Source organism: Urocampus carinirostris, chromosome 1 (genome assembly GCF_059441175.1).
Source record: "Urocampus carinirostris isolate Australia breed hairy pipefish chromosome 1, RoL_Ucar_1.0, whole genome shotgun sequence".
In the NCBI taxonomy this organism is placed as follows: domain Eukaryota; kingdom Metazoa; phylum Chordata; class Actinopteri; order Syngnathiformes; family Syngnathidae; genus Urocampus; species Urocampus carinirostris.
Genome location: NC_142349.1, coordinates 42,409,565 through 42,426,206, shown reverse-complemented (window position 1 = coordinate 42,426,206; position 16,642 = coordinate 42,409,565). Strand labels below are relative to the sequence as shown.

The following is a 16,642-nucleotide window of genomic DNA, read 5'->3' as shown; positions in this document are numbered from 1 at the left end:
TATGCATTCTGTAGGTATTACCAATTTCATCAACCATAGTTTTGTGTATATAAGGTGCACCGGGTTAAAAGGCGCACTTTCATATTTCTGGCTAAATTAAGGTTTTTAAGTGTACATCATAGACCAGAAAATATCGTAATTGGAAACATTATGGGAGAAGATAGGACCCAATATGAGGCAAAGGAGGATCATGGGACATCTGTTATTTTGGACTTCACTTATAGAGAGCTGAATTGAGATTATACACCTCTTTTTGGGCATCTACCATTCTACACATCTTACCTGTGGAAGCTGTCCACCATCTTGAGCTGCCCTCTTAGTTCCTTCTTGGTGAGGTGGTCCAGCATGCGAGCATCCACCAGCGACTCCATAAAGTAGCTGCGATACTGCGGCAGGCCCAGGCTGGGCAGCCAGTCATTACCCACCCACTCGTGATTCATGTCGCCATATGCCAGAATCTAAATTGGAACAAAAGGCTGTGATCGACATCCCACACTCAACTTGTCCTACAGTACGAGACTTGAGCTAAATATGCTGTGTGTGTGTGTGTGTGTGTGTGTGTTTGTTTTTAAATCCTGCCAGTGAGCATTTTCCATTGGAAACAACAGGGTAATTGGTCATTTTGCTACCCTAAAAATGGAAAGTGTCCTGCATTTCGGAGGTAAGCATTTGTGAATGTGTTGATATGTATTTGTTAACTTTTTCCTTAATCAATTAAATTGTTTTCTTTGTTGAATCATTGTGTATAGGTCGAACCCATGTGTAATGCAAAATCAATTGATTTGGCATCATCTTTTGCTGGTATTGGACTCTGCACAAAAAGTGTTCCCAGGTACTCAATCTCATAAATTGGTTGTTACTTGATTTACTAACACCTTTCAGCGTAATTAACAGTTTAATATTTTTTTCAACATTTATACAAACCCTAACGATTGAAAATAATCATTTTACTTTACTAAAACGAATTTTATTATTTAAACCAAACAGTGGATATTTTTCAACAAAATGAAAGTTTTTTTTTTTGACTAAATTATTAATAGAATGATACAGTTCATATATTCTTGTTTTTCTACATTGTGATTTTATTTACATCAAATACACAATGATTAAGAGGGGAAAATAATATTCTTTTGTTGATTGTGTTTCCATTATCTGCCAATCACCTCACCTATCTACCAGTTTAAAAATAAATACCGCTCTTTAACAAATAAGATGCACAAAATAGATGTTGTGGGTTTTTTTTTTCCTCACCTGATCCCAACTGAACTCCTTCAGCTCCTGGAAGGCCCAGAGGAGAAAAGAAAGGGTGGATAGAGAGAAAGTGAGGAGGTGGCAGTGGAGGTGGTGGAGGTGGCGAGGAGGGATGGAGGCGAAGCAGAGAAGCAGCAGCAAAAAGAGGAGGACAAAGGGAGGAAGAGTGTGTTAGTGAACGGGCAATTAGCTGGAAGCGGTTCACAGTGAAACAGCAACCAGAGGGACAAGAAGATGTTTGACACTACAAGACACAATCACAGAAGAAGAAAAGGAGGAGGAGGAAGAAGACTCATGAACATGGATCTTAAAAAAAAAACATTTCAAGACTAAACAATTTCAAATGAACTAGGAACATTACACAAACATAAATTAAATACTTCAGTTTCCCTTAGCAGGTTAAACTATCATTTTAAAATGTGTAGAAGAAATAGATTCAGAAAAAGCAAAGATCAGACTCACCGGTGGCTTGATTGCTGCATTCAAGGACTCCATCTCGGCATGGGTCATCCAAACGTTACTTGTCGACTGCAGCCAGGAGGGTAAAAAAGACAACACAAAACATTTAACAAATCTACATAGTACATCAGATGGTGACTTTAGGGAGAGTAACATTCTTGCTTTCAATACATTATAAAAATTGTAAATATACTTGGAAAATAGTTAAATGCTTGACATTGTCCAGCAATAGTGGAGAAAATGTGGAGGTGTTGATGTTCTTATGTGTGAAGCTAGTTAAAACTTGAGTTGCTCTTATGAAATTTACTGAAAACCACTTTTGGAAAGTTCATGGAAACTCCAGCTTTATAAAGACTTTCATTACCTTACATTCTTTACGTTTTATGCTGTTTTGACATTTCCAAGATTTACAAGAAATTCTGTTTTTAAAGGGTGTTAATTGGTTTTAACAAAATAGTTTATTATTCATTCCTTAAGTTTACTACCTTACAACATTGCAACCCAAAACTTAATACTTTAGTTTACCTCCCCAACGTTTCCCAATTTAAATTTTGAAATTAAAAAATAGTAAAAATACTATTAACTATTAAACCCTTGTATGGTTTTAAACACTCTGGGAAGCAAGGCGACATAATGTTGCTTTGATTTGGAAAGTCTTTACCAAAGTGAATTAAAATTTTTGAGGTTGAAACATTTTAAGCATGTTTTGTCAATGCTTTTGTGCAGAAGAAACAAACAAGTGACCGACCTGTATAATGATTTTAACTTATCGCTGTCCCCTAATAACTTAACAACATACTAAATATTCTGTATGTGTACGTAGTGGAGCCTGACCGAACGAGTGCTGGCTGGGGCTGAAGGGCTGGTAAGGGACACCATCTCCTGGATAGCAAGCCTCAGCTTGAGGCGGTGCAACGGGTTACTGATGCCAATTTCACGCTGGATTTCTGTGTCCGACAGGTTGGCCATGATGGCTCCGCTTTTTACGTTGGCTCGGCAGGCTGCCACATACCAGGCGGGCATGCCCACCCAAAGCTGGAGACAAAAATAGCAGCAGGATGAGGCAAAAGGGGGCTTGGAAAGCGGGACTTTGAAATAACTGTGGGGTACCTCCAGCCAGGAAACCACAGTTGGACCATCCCAGGATGCGAAGGGCAAACCTTGGCGACACGCCTCTTCTAGAAGCTCATGCCTGAGTATATAAATGCAAAATAAGATTTGTATTCCTTAAGACAAAGTGCGTGTAAAAGAGCACTCACTTTTTTTTGCTGCGGCGGTCTTTGTCTGCTGGACCTAAAGTCCCAGTTTTATTAATGCCCATGGGGTCTCCAGGGGCCAAGTCTTCAGAAGGCGTTGATGCTGGTAATTATTCAGAAATCTCAAAGATATTCTTTCGATATAGTATAATAATAATTCATGCATGATTAGCCCCTTTACCAATTTAACTTACCGAGTGAGGATGAACCATCCCGTCCAGGAAGTCCTATTCTCCCTTTTTCCTTCTTTCCAAAAAGTCTTCCAATGGAGGACTTAATGCTCTTCTTTTTGCTGGATTTGTGAAGCGAATCCTGGCTGCTGTTGGAGCTGCTGCCATCTGCTGACAGACTGAATGGGGCACAGTTGACAAGTATTATCAGAAACCAATTGAAGCATTGAAAGTTTGGTACAAAGGCGGTCTCTGTGTCTCACCTGCGGAACTCACGGGGATCATCCAGAAGGGCCCCCGGGTGTGTGAGGGTCATCCTATCAAGCCGTAAGGCCCGAGGCGTGGGCGGCGGCGTGGAGTCCAGGAGGGCCAGGGAACGCTCATCGTCTTTGTTGTTCTAAAATGTTACATAGTACCACAGTATTGGAAAAAATAGACACAATCAATGGTTAGCCTAGCTACCATATTTTTTACAACAAAATATAAGGCGCATCCCCAAAAATAGTACTTTGTCATATATTTTTCATACATAAGACGCACCGGACTATAAGGCGTATCAAATTGAAACTACAGTAAGAGCTTCCGTGTGAACGGATACATTTTAATGCTAAGCATGAATATGTTCAGCTAACCCAATCCGTAAATTATTCTATGCAATGAGCATCGAGCCTGAATAGTGGCAGTGAGAGCGCTGACACATTAACACTAGAACGCCATTGGTACAAATAACATACGACAGGGTCACACTATTTTTACTCACAGTGCCAAAAAACACTGATTTGCAGAGTACATTCTGATAGGTTAAACAGTCTCTCCACTTCTACACCTGTGTATCAATAACCTCTCACTTTACTATGTATACATACGTAAATGAATGTTTTGTTGAAAGATTGTCTGTTTTCTCTATTCTCTAACATTCATTGGTGAAAAAGTGGGGAGACTGTTTAAGCTATCGGAATGCGCTAGGCAAATCAATGTTCCTGGCACTGTAAAATTAGTGTGAAATTTAAATAAGGTCTAATGCCTTGCTGTATATCAATTTTACCACTAGTTTTATAGTGATAATGTGTCGGCACTCTTACCGCCATTACTCGGGTTTTATTCCCGTTGCATGCAATGTTTTGCAATTTTGGCCAGCGATGTTTATAGATTTGATCAACCATTGCATAATCGTTGATTTAGTACGGTACTGCCGTAAAACCTTGTGTGGTAGCGCATACATATAATTACTGTATGCATTTCCTTGTCTGGCGTATCTTGTGGTATATAAGGCACACTTTTATATTTCTCATTTGTTTTTTTAGGTGCCCTTTATAGTTCGGAAAGTAATTTTTCGCACACCTGTCTGTCGTTTTCACGGGCTGGTGAGTGTGGCAAACGCGGGGTAGAATGCCCCGAGCTGGGCGGTGATGGCGAGGCCAAAGTGGAAGAGGTGATGGAGGACGGAATGAAACCTCGTCCCGCGCCATCTCTCCCAAGCGAGGAAGGCGGGATGGGAGGACTGTCCAAGGCTACACTGCTGACGCGGCTCTCAATCTCCTCTGCACGGAGCTCTGTGTTCTCCTTCTCTTCCTGGATCAGCCTGGCACAGGAGATACATGAGCATAACTTAACATCATTTCAAGAAGATGAAAACCCCAAAGGCTTTTGTCTTACTTGATCTCCTTGTTGATGGCCTCCAGCTGTTCCTGCAGCATGATGGCCAGCGTCTGGACATCCGTCTGTCCGCTGGGTGATAGAAGCTCGGACCCGAAACGATGGTCTCTATCATCATCGTCATCTGAGCACACCACGTCCACGCCATGCTCGTATCCAGATCCCAGCAGCGCCCCTGTCTCCCAGTCTGTGTACTGCAAACATACGTTTGTACGTACACAAACCATGAAATGAGTATTGATTCATTTGATCCATGTATTTTTTTCAGTTAAAGTTCCTGCAGGAGTCTTGGTGTTATATTTGTGCATTTGTTACATCAGTGAAATTGGTCACACATTGCTGCACAAAGGGTTGTGCAGGGTGCGGACAGGAGCCAGAACAAGATTTTTATTTCTTTCCCCTTATCTGATAAAAATGTGAAAATACTTGGAACACATCAGCATTGGTCGGGTGTTTGACTTGTTAAGGGTTTCACTTTGGGATTTTTGTCAGAACTGATGGTTTTGAAAACATGTTTTACACACAAGGTGGCTGGTGAGGAGGTGTAGGACTAACTAATGAATAAAAGTCTACAAATTATCTTAAATTGTAGTTATTGGTGTAATATTTTAAATAAACACAGTTATTCATAACTGCTAATCGCAGTCTGTAGGAGTGCTTTACAGAATTGTTGATTTCTTCAAAAATGTTTTTTGTATGTTGCACTCCAGTATTGGCATCTGGTGCAAAACCCTATAAAGGAAAAACTTAGGCACTCAACATATACTCCAGGTAAAAGCTTTTCATTCAATGTGGCCAGTTGATTAAAACACCAATGTGTTTCGTTCTTAGTAAGCCTTTGTGAGGGCAAACTTTCTAAAACGTGTGTGAGTTTTAATCAGCTGGCCATGTTGGATTAAGGCTTTTTACCTGGACTATACTTTAAGTACCTAATTTTCCCTATTTCTGGAGTTTTATTCATCACTGCTTGTCAGAGCTTTTGGGTTTGTAAAGTGTTATGGATAAGGCCTTTTTCTACTTTAGAGGACCTTTTTACATGTGCACTATTGCTGTCACCAGTTAGATCAAGACTTCCACTTCAGACTTTTTGTTGTAATGTTTTAATTTTAAAGATTTCTAAAATAACAAATCCTTATTGGTTCATACATTATAATCCACTGTAGCGACTGAGGCTGGTTTCTAACATGAAAAAAAGAAAAAAACAAGTGAAAGAAAACCCCACAGGTATATCTTGAAACATACCTTGGTGGCGTCCTCCCTTGCTGTGCTCCAACGGGCTCGGAGGCTCCGCCTGCCACCCAGTGAAGCGTTCCCAAAAGAGTCCAGGTGAGTGGTGGAGCCCATGGGAAGGGAGCCACCCCCGTGGGAGTACCTCAGCTCCAAGGCGCTGCCGGGCAAAGATCGACTACAGGAACGGAAAGATGAGACCCAAGATAGGAAAGCGGAAAGGTTTTGTTATATCGACCCGTAGGCAGGAATGAAGTAATGGGATGTAAAGACATATGTGTCAAAAAGAATGTAAGTACAATATGAATTTTGACAAACTGGTAGTGAAGGGATTTTTTTTCTCACCTTGAATAATAGCCTCCGGGTCTGGCTCTCAGCTGATCAAGTTCAAGTTGCAGGCGTTCCAGTTCCGCAATGAGCTGGTCCTAATTCGTGGAAAACACAAAAAAAGTCGGTGCAAAAATCTGAATACAAATTTTGAGGAAAATGTCACATGACCTCACCTTGTTTGCCAAAAGGTCATCCTGAATCTTCTTCATGTTGGACAGCTCCTCAGAAAGAGCGTTCTGCAACACGAGACCTCAGATATTTAATCCTCACCTTTAAAACGATGCCAAAGTCCATTTAAGAAAAATATTGATTAATTTCCTTTTTTTGACAATTGAGTTGTACAGTTTTTATGTGAGATTGATTTATCAAACGAGCTAGTTCACTCGTGGCTAACATGTGAATATCTTAAATAAATTAGAGGTAAACATGTCAGTGTCCATTGCCTTTCAATGGACCTTATTGGTGTAACAATCACACAAACTAGATGATTGCACACATGCTATTCAAAGACTTAAGATGGCATCTCAAATACAAATTACGCTCAATAGAAGTGAAAGACAATATCACACAAGACAATGTCACACTAGATAATAGCATCATTAGTGGTGATTTTAATCCTAATCTTTGGAGTCCAAAGAATCGCTTATTGATTCCTCTGAGTTGTGTTGAATGATGTGGTCACAAATGAAAACTGTGTTGTTAGTCAGAAATGTTTCTACATCCATTGAAAATTGAAAATGACATCCACGATGAGGGTGCTCATCTAGTAAGATTTCACCTTCTCTTCCAATGCAGCCATCCTCTCTTTGAGGTGCAGCTGAAGCCTCTCGTTGGACTCAGACAGCAACTTGTCTACTGTGTCTGATAGACGCTTATTGTGTTCATCGTTCATCCTCTCACGCTGTCTGGCCTTCAGGGTTGGCAGAAGAAAAAGAGGATCAAGGTATTTAAAACACTCGTGCAGGTAAAAGCACTTATAAAAAGTATTGTGTTCAAAAAGAGACTGCTATCTACTCCTTTAGAAAATTGGAGCGCCTTTGTATGGTGTGAGGGTTTTGATGGAGTGGCCAAGCTAAGTGTACTCACCCGTTGCAGTTCCTGGTTCTTTTCCTCCAGTTGTGCCTCCATCTGCCGTAGCCGCTCCTCAAAGTTACCATGACGTTCCTCGGCCTGTAGATAGGTGAGAAAGAGTGATGAGTGGAAAGATGATGAAGAAGTAAATGGGCAAAGAGGAGAAGACGAAGATGGTAGTAAGAAATGATTGAATGATGTTAGATGACAGATGAGATAGAAGAATAGAAATAGAATAGAATTTACTTTTATTGTCATTCTTTGTAACCATGCACACAGGACGAAATGTCGATACACCTGACCCGTACAGTTAAACTGTAGCGAGCCGATGCAGCCGCAGCCAAACAGGGCGCCGCCATTTTAGACCCAACTGATGTTTTAGGAGTCATTAGGTGACCAAACCCCCCAATTCCAACCCTTAATGCCAGTCTCGGAGCGGGCGCCCTACCATCTAGGCTACTGAGCTGGTATAATGATGAAGAGGACAGGAATAAACAAGGCACAAGAATTTTTAAGAGGAAGGAGATTAGGTGAGAAGAAAGTGGAGAGGAGATTTTTGGAAGAGGAAAATAGAGTAAAAGGTGGACCACCAGGACGATGGAAGTGAAAGTAAAGGAAACACATCAGCACACTGCCATCCATCCATCTTGCCCGAACACGTATCAAGGTAATTGTGTGCATTTAAGATGTTTGCCGCGCGGTTTGTCTTTCTGACAGCCCACCACCAAAGAGTAAACGTTTTGGGGAAATAACGTAACTTCTTTTGTGTTGGTTATAAATATCCTGTCCCTTTGGGCCCATTTTAACACACAAAGAATGACTGACGAAAAACACAGGCTCAAACGTAGTATTTACATATAATAAGGAAAAATGTTTTTACAGGGATTGCAGTGTATGGGTAGCAATCAGTATATATTGATTTCCTAAAATAATAACTCCTAAATTTGACCTCACAAATGTGGATCCCAAATATCAACAAGATATATAGTTTATACTGCTTGTAAATGGGATAAGGTAAACATCTGTTCAGTATTTGAACATAAAGTGTTTGATTGTGAAGCATTAAGCCACAAAATGTGATGGGTCAATCAGACCCACAAACACTGGCTGAGTAACAACAGCATGAACATTACACAAGGGTTAATACAAAAAATGGACTACATTATTGATAGTCAGGAAAATTAAACATTGGCCTATTACCTACTGTTTATCTGAAGCCCGGCTGAAGGTCAGGGGTTTTGGCAGGGAATCACAGAGATCTTTTGCCCCAATCGCTTCCTTTAAGTCTGAGTCGATTTCAAGGCGTTTCTAGGCCCAAAATCAATTATTCTGACTGGTCAAGCCCAGAATAGCTTTCTGGGGATGCATTCAGGTAGCATCCAAAACGAATAAAGTATCTATCTATCTATCTAAGCTTGCTGATCTTGAACTTGGCAGATCAGCAGCTCTATTCTGTGTCCACCCTGAATAATTATTGTTCTCATATTTTCTATATTTCTAAGGCAACAGCCCCAGGACACCATACGTTGAATCTGGCGTTGGTAGCTATCTAATGGGATCTAAAGATTGGACCGACAGCTTGTGACCAAAGGTAATGGGAGGAACATAATAGACCAATATTTTTCTTCTTCTACAAAAGAAAAATACAAAACAGAGACACAGCAGCAAATATATTATTTACATGGAGTATATGAACACTGGTATAAATTAATGTTGGAGTCTAACAGAGGCATGAAAATCTCCTTTTGGAGAAATTCACCATTTTTAAGTCAAAAAGGTTGACTTACTTATTTTGGATAGATCTTAGGAGAAAATGTTTTGAGGCGAAGAGGGGGGACTGTGAAATTGCGCAAAGAATGAACTGGGCATTTGAGGTGCTGTTGAGTTGACTTCCACTTAAAAATCACTTTCGTAGATAATAATCCAATATATTCTTTTAAATGCTCCCATCGGATCATTTTTCTGTAAGTTACTTTTTATGTAAAATATTTTGACAAATAGTAGTAATGTAGGCTTTCTAAGGATATTTGACACAATTCTGACATCCTCTCTGGTGTTGGATATAACATATCTATTGTTTCATCATTCCATTCATACCTTATTAAGGGCGGCCACCCTCTGCGCCAGCTGTGCTTCAATCTCGGGCAGCGTCTCTGCCCTCTGCAGGGTTTGCTGCAGCTTCTGTTTGGCGTCGTCCAGGCGCTCCTGAAGCTGACGGTTTTTCTCCTCGCTCTGTTAATGGGTCGTATAATTTGCATGCAGCATTAGAATGGAGTCATGCATGCTCATGGGAATTCGTTTCATTCTTTTCCTTTCTCTACCTGACGATGGAGAGACTCCTTGCTGGCCAGCTCGTTTTCAATCTTGTCTTTGATGTCGTGGAGAGACGTCGCCTCCCGCTGGGCGCTCAGGTACCTGCATGTTAAAGGGAGGCGTCAGTGAGGATGAAATTCAAGTACAGTATAAATAAATAAATAAATAAATCAAATTTTAAACACGGAACCTGCGCTCAAGTGTTGTGATTCTCTCCTCCATGTCCTCCCTCTGGCACAGAGCCTGATTCAAAAAGGGACATCATGTCATGATTGCATATCGTAATTTACAGCCCAATTACTCAAATGCTCTTTATAATATGGTGACTTGGGTATCATACTTAAGTTAAGGTTTCAATACAGGGTTAGAATTTCTAATTAAGGTTTAATTGCCAGCTCGGTGGGTTCGATTTATGTTTGAAGAAAAGGTAAGGGCTAAAAAAAGTGTAAGGGATTGCACAAAATGTCCTTTTTTAAAACTATCTTTCAAATGGGTTGAAACAAAGGTGACATTTTTAGGGTTTAGTTCGTGTTTCAAAAAGTATTTAAATTCTGGGTTTGGACTGCAAGACATAATCAGGCCTAAGGTTTCAATGAAGGTTTCATTAGGTCTGGAAACTAATCAAATCATGATGTAAAGGGTAGGGTTTTTCCAAATCATGTTTTTGCCTTCAAATTTATGTTTAAAGCATGAATGGGGTATCTTGACTTGCTTATAGTTTCAAACAAGCTTTAGGGGTTTCAAATTGATTAAAAAAAATAGAAGGTTTCAAAGAAAAGTTTCAGGTAAAAGTCTGAAGACAAGGTTAGACACTTAAATAAGGTTGAGGGATAATCTGAGTACTTTGAATGAGGCATTTAAAAGGGGAAACTTGTGCTTTTGAACAATGGTTAAAAGAACGGTTTATAACGTGTCGGAATATGTTATGAAGTGTAAAGTTACCTCCTTAACGTCTCGTTGTAGTTTGTGGTTGGCTTCCTCTGACCGTGTCAGTTCTCTTCTAGCTGACGTTAGTTGCTCCTCAATCTCACCAACCTTACAGGTCACAGAAAGAACACGTCAGTGAAACTTCTACCTAACAGTAGTATAAAATAAACAGTTAAACTATTTTGTATAGACAGTTTTATGATCAGCAAATGATTTCATGAATGGTGTGTATAGTACTTGTCTGCACATGAGCGCCAATCTCTCCTTGAGCTGGCCCAACTCAGATCGCTGTCGTTCTATCTCACTTTCACGCTGTCGGTCCACTTCACCATCACTCAAGATGGACGAAGGCCCGTTGGGAAGCCGCTGGCACAGAAGGGATAACATACTTTACAAGTTTATAATCTCCAAAAGGGGCAAGGGATCTAATTCCCATACTGCCAAGGACCCTTCCATCAAAAAAAAAACCTCTGTTGACACAGGTTTCAATAGGCCTCGTTTCTCAAGGGGGCTTACGATCCAAAAATAACCCATGATACATGAAATCCCTGAAGTAGTAACCTTTACTAATTTTACATTCTTTATACATTGGAATACTCTACAATACATTGAAATCAAACAACACCACTATTTGTCAGGTCCAAACATTTCTTTATCAAAAAAAGACTGTACCTGTGGACATTTTTAAATATAATTGTTAACAGTACCTACTCTCTAAACAACTGTTTAGTCAATCATAATGCAGAACACAATACATGATGAAAATCCATAAGGCAATGAAACCGTGAAATGTGAACCGTGTTGAAACAAGGAATTACTGTACACCTTTAGATTATTACTTTGGAAATAGTAAAAAATGTTATAGTACAGGATTCATTGTAGGATGCCTTTGCCAATGAGGATCAGCCCTAAATTGCCGTATCGGGATTCAATCGGTATGATAAATATTTAAATGTATTTCGAACGGGGAATTAGGGTTTCAAGAAATCATAATCACATCGAATTAAAGTTTCAAAACTGAATTTGACATTAAACTAAGATTAACATTGCAAGTGATTTTTTTTTAAATGCTGAAGTTCAAGTAAGAATAGCGAGTATAAAGTACAAGTTCAAATCAATCTTCGGTATCAAAACAGTTTCGAGGCTGAATTAGTTTTAAGTACTGAAAGTCTAGTTAGAGTTGGATATAAATCAAATTGACATTCCATGGCTGGCTTAAGTTTAAAAGAATTGGGGATTTTAAAGCATGGATAAAAAAGAAAGTAGTGGTGCAGAATCAAACTAAGGTTTCAGGCCTGGATATGTTATCAATTAGGTTACAAAACTAAATCAAGGTTTTGGATTTAAAGACCAAGATCCACCATAAACACGAGTATTGGGCTTTCATTGTAGCAGTTCGATTTTTTTCTAGTTTGGTAGGCCAATCATTTTGGTTGTTTGTGGTAAAATCCAAACCCTATTTTTTGTGTATAGCTTAAGATGAGCAAACCTCTTTATCAAGTCCTTGCTGTCGCCGTTTGATTTGCTCACGTAGAGAAACCACCTACAACAACAGTGAATTTTAGAAAATGTAACGCAACTGAGTAAAAGGGCCCAACAGGGTCCAGCAAATACCACGAGGGACTGACTTCTTGCGAAGATGATTGCAGCTCGTCCTCCAGCGTCGCCACTCGCTCCAAGGCCACGCGCAACCTCTCGCGAACCTTCTCATCTAAAGCCTTGTGGTGCTCGAACAGGGACTTGAGGGCCTTGAGGACCTCCACCTCACTGGAAACACCCGCAGGGGACTGTGCCTGACGCTTCACCACCGTCATTCGCAGGCTGCGTTCGTGACGTGACACCAAACACTCCAGGTGCTCCAAAAGTAGCTACAACAGTTGGACGATGACTATTATTTAGGGTTCGTACACTTTTTTCAAATTCAAGCACTTTTTAAAGACTTTTAAAGACAAACTTTCATTTTCTATGGTACCATTAAAAAAAGAAATCCAGTGGGAATCAGGTATTTTTCAAATCCGCGTATGTATCCGTATATATTTTTAATCTTTCGTGTGCATCATGGAGACATATGATATTTAGATAGAACCAGTTAATACTTACTGTTAATACTTTTGAGACAAATCTCTCCTCAAAATGTGTTGGGTAAAATGATGGTAATATGCGTCTTACATTTTCATTTGCAGGAAGTTCTTCCCATTAAAATTTACCACTGGGAAACGCTACCTCAATTTTTTACATGGCCGAAAATAAATACAAAATCCTTGCACTAAGACACATTTAAGAGTGCCCCTTTCAGGTGTAAGGTGCACCTGTCCTCTTGGGCGTGACCCGAATGGCGCGATGACGTCTCATAGGACAATACCCAACAGACTTATGAGAGCTGACATTAAACTCAATTGAAGTACTTCAATGGCATTGCTAAACCACCAAAGAGCAGTGTTTGCATCATTTTTAGGTAGACTTATTGTTAAACATGGCAACAATTTTAAGCATTTACAGGCACTTTAAAGAAGGATAATTGTTTTTTTGAGTGTATTGCGACAGATATGTGCAGTTTGCAGTTGCAAAACTCAAATGGTGAAAAATACTGTTTGGCATACAGTATCATCTTCACATTAATATAAATACGTAAAGGGGGTGTGTTAGTCTGAGTGGTAAAATACTACATTTATTAAAAAACTATCTTTATATGAATAAACAGCACAAAATATATGAACTATCATAAAAATGCATTTCTTAAAACACCTTTAGGTCGAAACTTTTGTAATTATTTTACCTAACATGAGCCTCACCCAAAGGGAGCTGACACAAATCTCAGCCACCTTGCTGCTATGGGTACCCAAAACCCTAAAAAGGCTAGGTAAAAGAGTAAGTATATGGTGTGTTTGCTCAGTTTGGGTCTCCGTAGTTTGTATTCGTCCTTTTTATTTGCAATACACCATACAGCGACATCTTGTGTTCAAATAGCTATTAGTATTTACCATCATCAGATTTAAACAAATTCAAAATCATTCCTCGACAAGCACGCTCAACAATTTTAGTGGATACTGGAAAATGTAAGAATGGTACTGACTCGTGTGTTGTTGCGTTCCGCTTTAAGCTCTGCAATCTCCTCCTCGCGTTCCAGCAGCTGCTCCCGGCACAAGTTCAGCTCTTTGGTCAGTACTGCAAATTCCTGAGACACAAGAGAAGGGTATTTCTGTATAATGGTTAAATTTCATTTTTTGTGTGTGTGTGTAACTTTTGCCCTTTAACTCTTATTATATTGTTTATCTATAGAGGTTGGGATTGAAAATATAATGGGAAACAGATCATTTCCTTTGATCTATCTCGTAGATGATGCTTTTTCTGCATATATTTGTAATAAATAATTGCACATCTCTAAAAAACATTGTGAGGCCACTCCTGTTGTCAAATAGCATTGCAAAAATCAGAATCAATGACAGATAAAATCATGGCTAAATGATCACATTTCAAAAGGTAATGAAATAATCTGTAGTAGACGAAAGAAGTCAAACAATCTGTTGCTTCTAGACTTGTCATTGCGCAATAAATCAGTGAGCGTGTTTGTGTTCAGCATGAAAATGAAGCGCCTGGAGGTGGCAGGAAAGGCGCCAGCACCTTGACTGACTGACAGTAGCCTATTTGAATTGTTGTTAAATTGTTGTCGAATTGAGCAATTATGTGTAATTGTCATCGGTGCAACTGTTCCAGTAACCACGGTGACGTGTCAACAAAGAGAACAAGCAGCACATGCTACGCACGCACACAACATTTGGATTTACCTGAACTGGCGTTCACGCTCGTCTGATGTTTTCACTATCTAATTGTGTGTGCAATGTTGTGTGTCTCTTAAAAGCCTCAATCAATCATAGAGAAGCAGATGAGTAGATGCCGACCGAGGTAGGGAATTGCTGTTTGAAATTGATTTAATTTAATCTAAGAAAAGAGTTGACAAAATCTCGAATCACTTCATCAAAAGAGAACAGAGGTAACTATCCCAGATAAGACAGGGTTTTGGCTCAAAAAGGAAAAAAAGACGACTGTAAAGAAATATGTGGAAAACTGTGGGTCACAGTAGAACTAGAATAGAATAGAATTTACTTTTATTGTCATTCTTTGTAACCATGCACACAGAACGAAATGTCGATACACCTGTCCCGTACAGTTAAACTGTAGCGAGCCGATACAGCCGCAGCCAAACAGGGCACAGCCATTTTAGTCATTAGGTGACCAAACCCCCAATTCCAACCCTTAATGCCGAGCGCCAAGCAGGGAGGCAATGAGTACCAATGTTGTAAGTCTTAGGTATGACTCAGCCGATGCTTAAACCAGCGACCTCCCAGTCTCGGAGCGGGCGCCCTACCATCTAGGCTACCTAGCTGGTACTAGCCTTATCCTTGATCAAAGAGGAAATGGGTACTTATGTTCTAAATCTTAGGTTTGACTCAACCGAGGTTCGAACCAGCAACCTTGTTCTGTAAAGAGTCCAGAAGGGTTATTTGATTGGGGCTTTTTGAAAAACAAATCAGTTTTTACATATAGGCACTCCTGCAAACGTCTAAATTTTTCTGTTACAAACGGGCCCCAGCCCCTCATCAGAGAAAGGGAAATGTATGTGGCCCTCACAGAGGGAATTTGTGGACCCCTGCAATACATACTGTAGTTAGTATGAAAGTACTTACTTGTGTGTGCAAGGGATTGTGACATTTTTATTTCACCTGTGGTAGTGCAATGGACAGCTGTCTCTGCAATGACTCCTTCTCATGTCCAAGCTCTCGTAGTCGCAAGTGGGCTGTCCCCAGGCTGTCCTGTGTCTCTCTCAGACTCTCCAACAGCCTTTCTCGCTCCGTCAGCATGTTGACCATCAGCGACTCCAGGTTGCCAGTGCTGCCCCCTTCATCCCCGCCGCCGCTCCGAGGGTCCCGGTTACTGTACCCGCCCATGCCAGCTCCGACACCTCCGCCGAGGCCACTGCCGGATCCCGCTGGCGAGGATGAGCCACCGCTTCCTCCGCCCCGTGCGTCTTCAGAGATGGTGGGCATCACCTCGCACATCATCTTGAGGAATTTTAAGCGTTCCCTGAGAGAGCGAACTAGAGGGAATGTTGTCCGAGAGGGTAAGGGAAAAGGTTAAGGGGGTGGGGGAAAAGGACCTCGGACCCCAGGCCCAGGTTCTTCAGCAATACCACAGAGGAAGAACCTAGAGGAACAAGAAAAGACATATGTGTACATTGTTCCATACTTCCACAAAATCTTTGAGCAAATAAAACACTTGAAGGGACAATATTACCATAGAGTATAATGAAAAAGTATCCTGGTAGGCTATTTCACTTATCACTTGAATTGTCCAAATAACTTAAAACAATTGCAAGTGTTTCCTCAGCCTTGAAAAACGCTCAGCTGGGTTAAGTAAACTAAATCACAAATATGGAGAGGACAGCTGATCTCACTAGTGTCCATGTGACCATCATTTAATGCCTTTATTTGTAGGTTAAGATACAAAATACATTTCTCAATGAGCAGATTTCAAAGCACATTCACAGGGAAAATGAGACAGGAAACATTGCAAAGCCAGAAAAAGAGCCCCTTCCAGAATTTAGAGAAAAGACAGTAGACTGCATGAAGTAGAAGTCCAGGTATCAAAAGCCACTGTCCAAAGATATGTCCAGAAAATCGGGTCACAATATTTCATTGGTTTAGCAACTTCTGCAACCAAGACAACAGAAGTAGCATCAGACTTGGGCTATGGAAAAGAACCACTGGACAGTTGCTGTTAGGGTCTGATATACCTCCTACCACCAGAGGGCCACAATGGGGTGTGTTCAACCAATAATCCTGAACCTTTTAAAAGGAAATTGTGGTCAGCAATCTTTGTCGCGTCATTTTTTCAGTTCTTCTGACATTGTCATTTTTTTGTTGGGTCAATTTAATTTCATCCTACCACCACGACAGGTGTGTTTGTTTGTTTATCGTTATCAAT

At 40.3% G+C, this 16,642-nt stretch overlaps 1 protein-coding gene across 2 annotated transcripts in view; it reads right to left on the bottom strand.

The window, feature by feature from the left end:
• Window positions 1-16,642, bottom strand: part of ppfia3 (PTPRF interacting protein alpha 3) — a 39,426-nt gene that overhangs the window by 19,348 nt on the left and 3,436 nt on the right. Inside the window, exons 2-25 of one of the 2 annotated variants that reach the window (XM_088339964.1) lie at window positions 15,382-15,862; window positions 13,734-13,835; window positions 12,289-12,528; window positions 12,150-12,203; window positions 10,898-11,026; window positions 10,676-10,768; window positions 9,924-9,976; window positions 9,742-9,835; window positions 9,518-9,652; window positions 7,436-7,519; window positions 7,128-7,259; window positions 6,523-6,585; window positions 6,365-6,444; window positions 6,035-6,197; window positions 4,793-4,986; window positions 4,478-4,718; window positions 3,400-3,533; window positions 3,161-3,315; window positions 2,970-3,069; window positions 2,821-2,902; window positions 2,545-2,745; window positions 1,714-1,779; window positions 1,252-1,278; window positions 283-458 (exon numbers count right to left, since the gene is read on the bottom strand). In XM_088339964.1, coding sequence (XP_088196090.1) covers window positions 283-458; window positions 1,252-1,278; window positions 1,714-1,779; window positions 2,545-2,745; window positions 2,821-2,902; window positions 2,970-3,069; window positions 3,161-3,315; window positions 3,400-3,533; window positions 4,478-4,718; window positions 4,793-4,986; window positions 6,035-6,197; window positions 6,365-6,444; window positions 6,523-6,585; window positions 7,128-7,259; window positions 7,436-7,519; window positions 9,518-9,652; window positions 9,742-9,835; window positions 9,924-9,976; window positions 10,676-10,768; window positions 10,898-11,026; window positions 12,150-12,203; window positions 12,289-12,528; window positions 13,734-13,835; window positions 15,382-15,720 — 3,137 coding nt within the window. In that variant the 5' untranslated portion in view covers window positions 15,721-15,862. The remainder of the gene's footprint in view (window positions 1-282; window positions 459-1,251; window positions 1,279-1,713; window positions 1,780-2,544; window positions 2,746-2,820; window positions 2,903-2,969; window positions 3,070-3,160; window positions 3,316-3,399; window positions 3,534-4,477; window positions 4,719-4,792; window positions 4,987-6,034; window positions 6,198-6,364; window positions 6,445-6,522; window positions 6,586-7,127; window positions 7,260-7,435; window positions 7,520-9,517; window positions 9,653-9,741; window positions 9,836-9,923; window positions 9,977-10,675; window positions 10,769-10,897; window positions 11,027-12,149; window positions 12,204-12,288; window positions 12,529-13,733; window positions 13,836-15,381; window positions 15,863-16,642) is intronic. The other variant, XM_088339972.1, reaches the window with a different exon arrangement.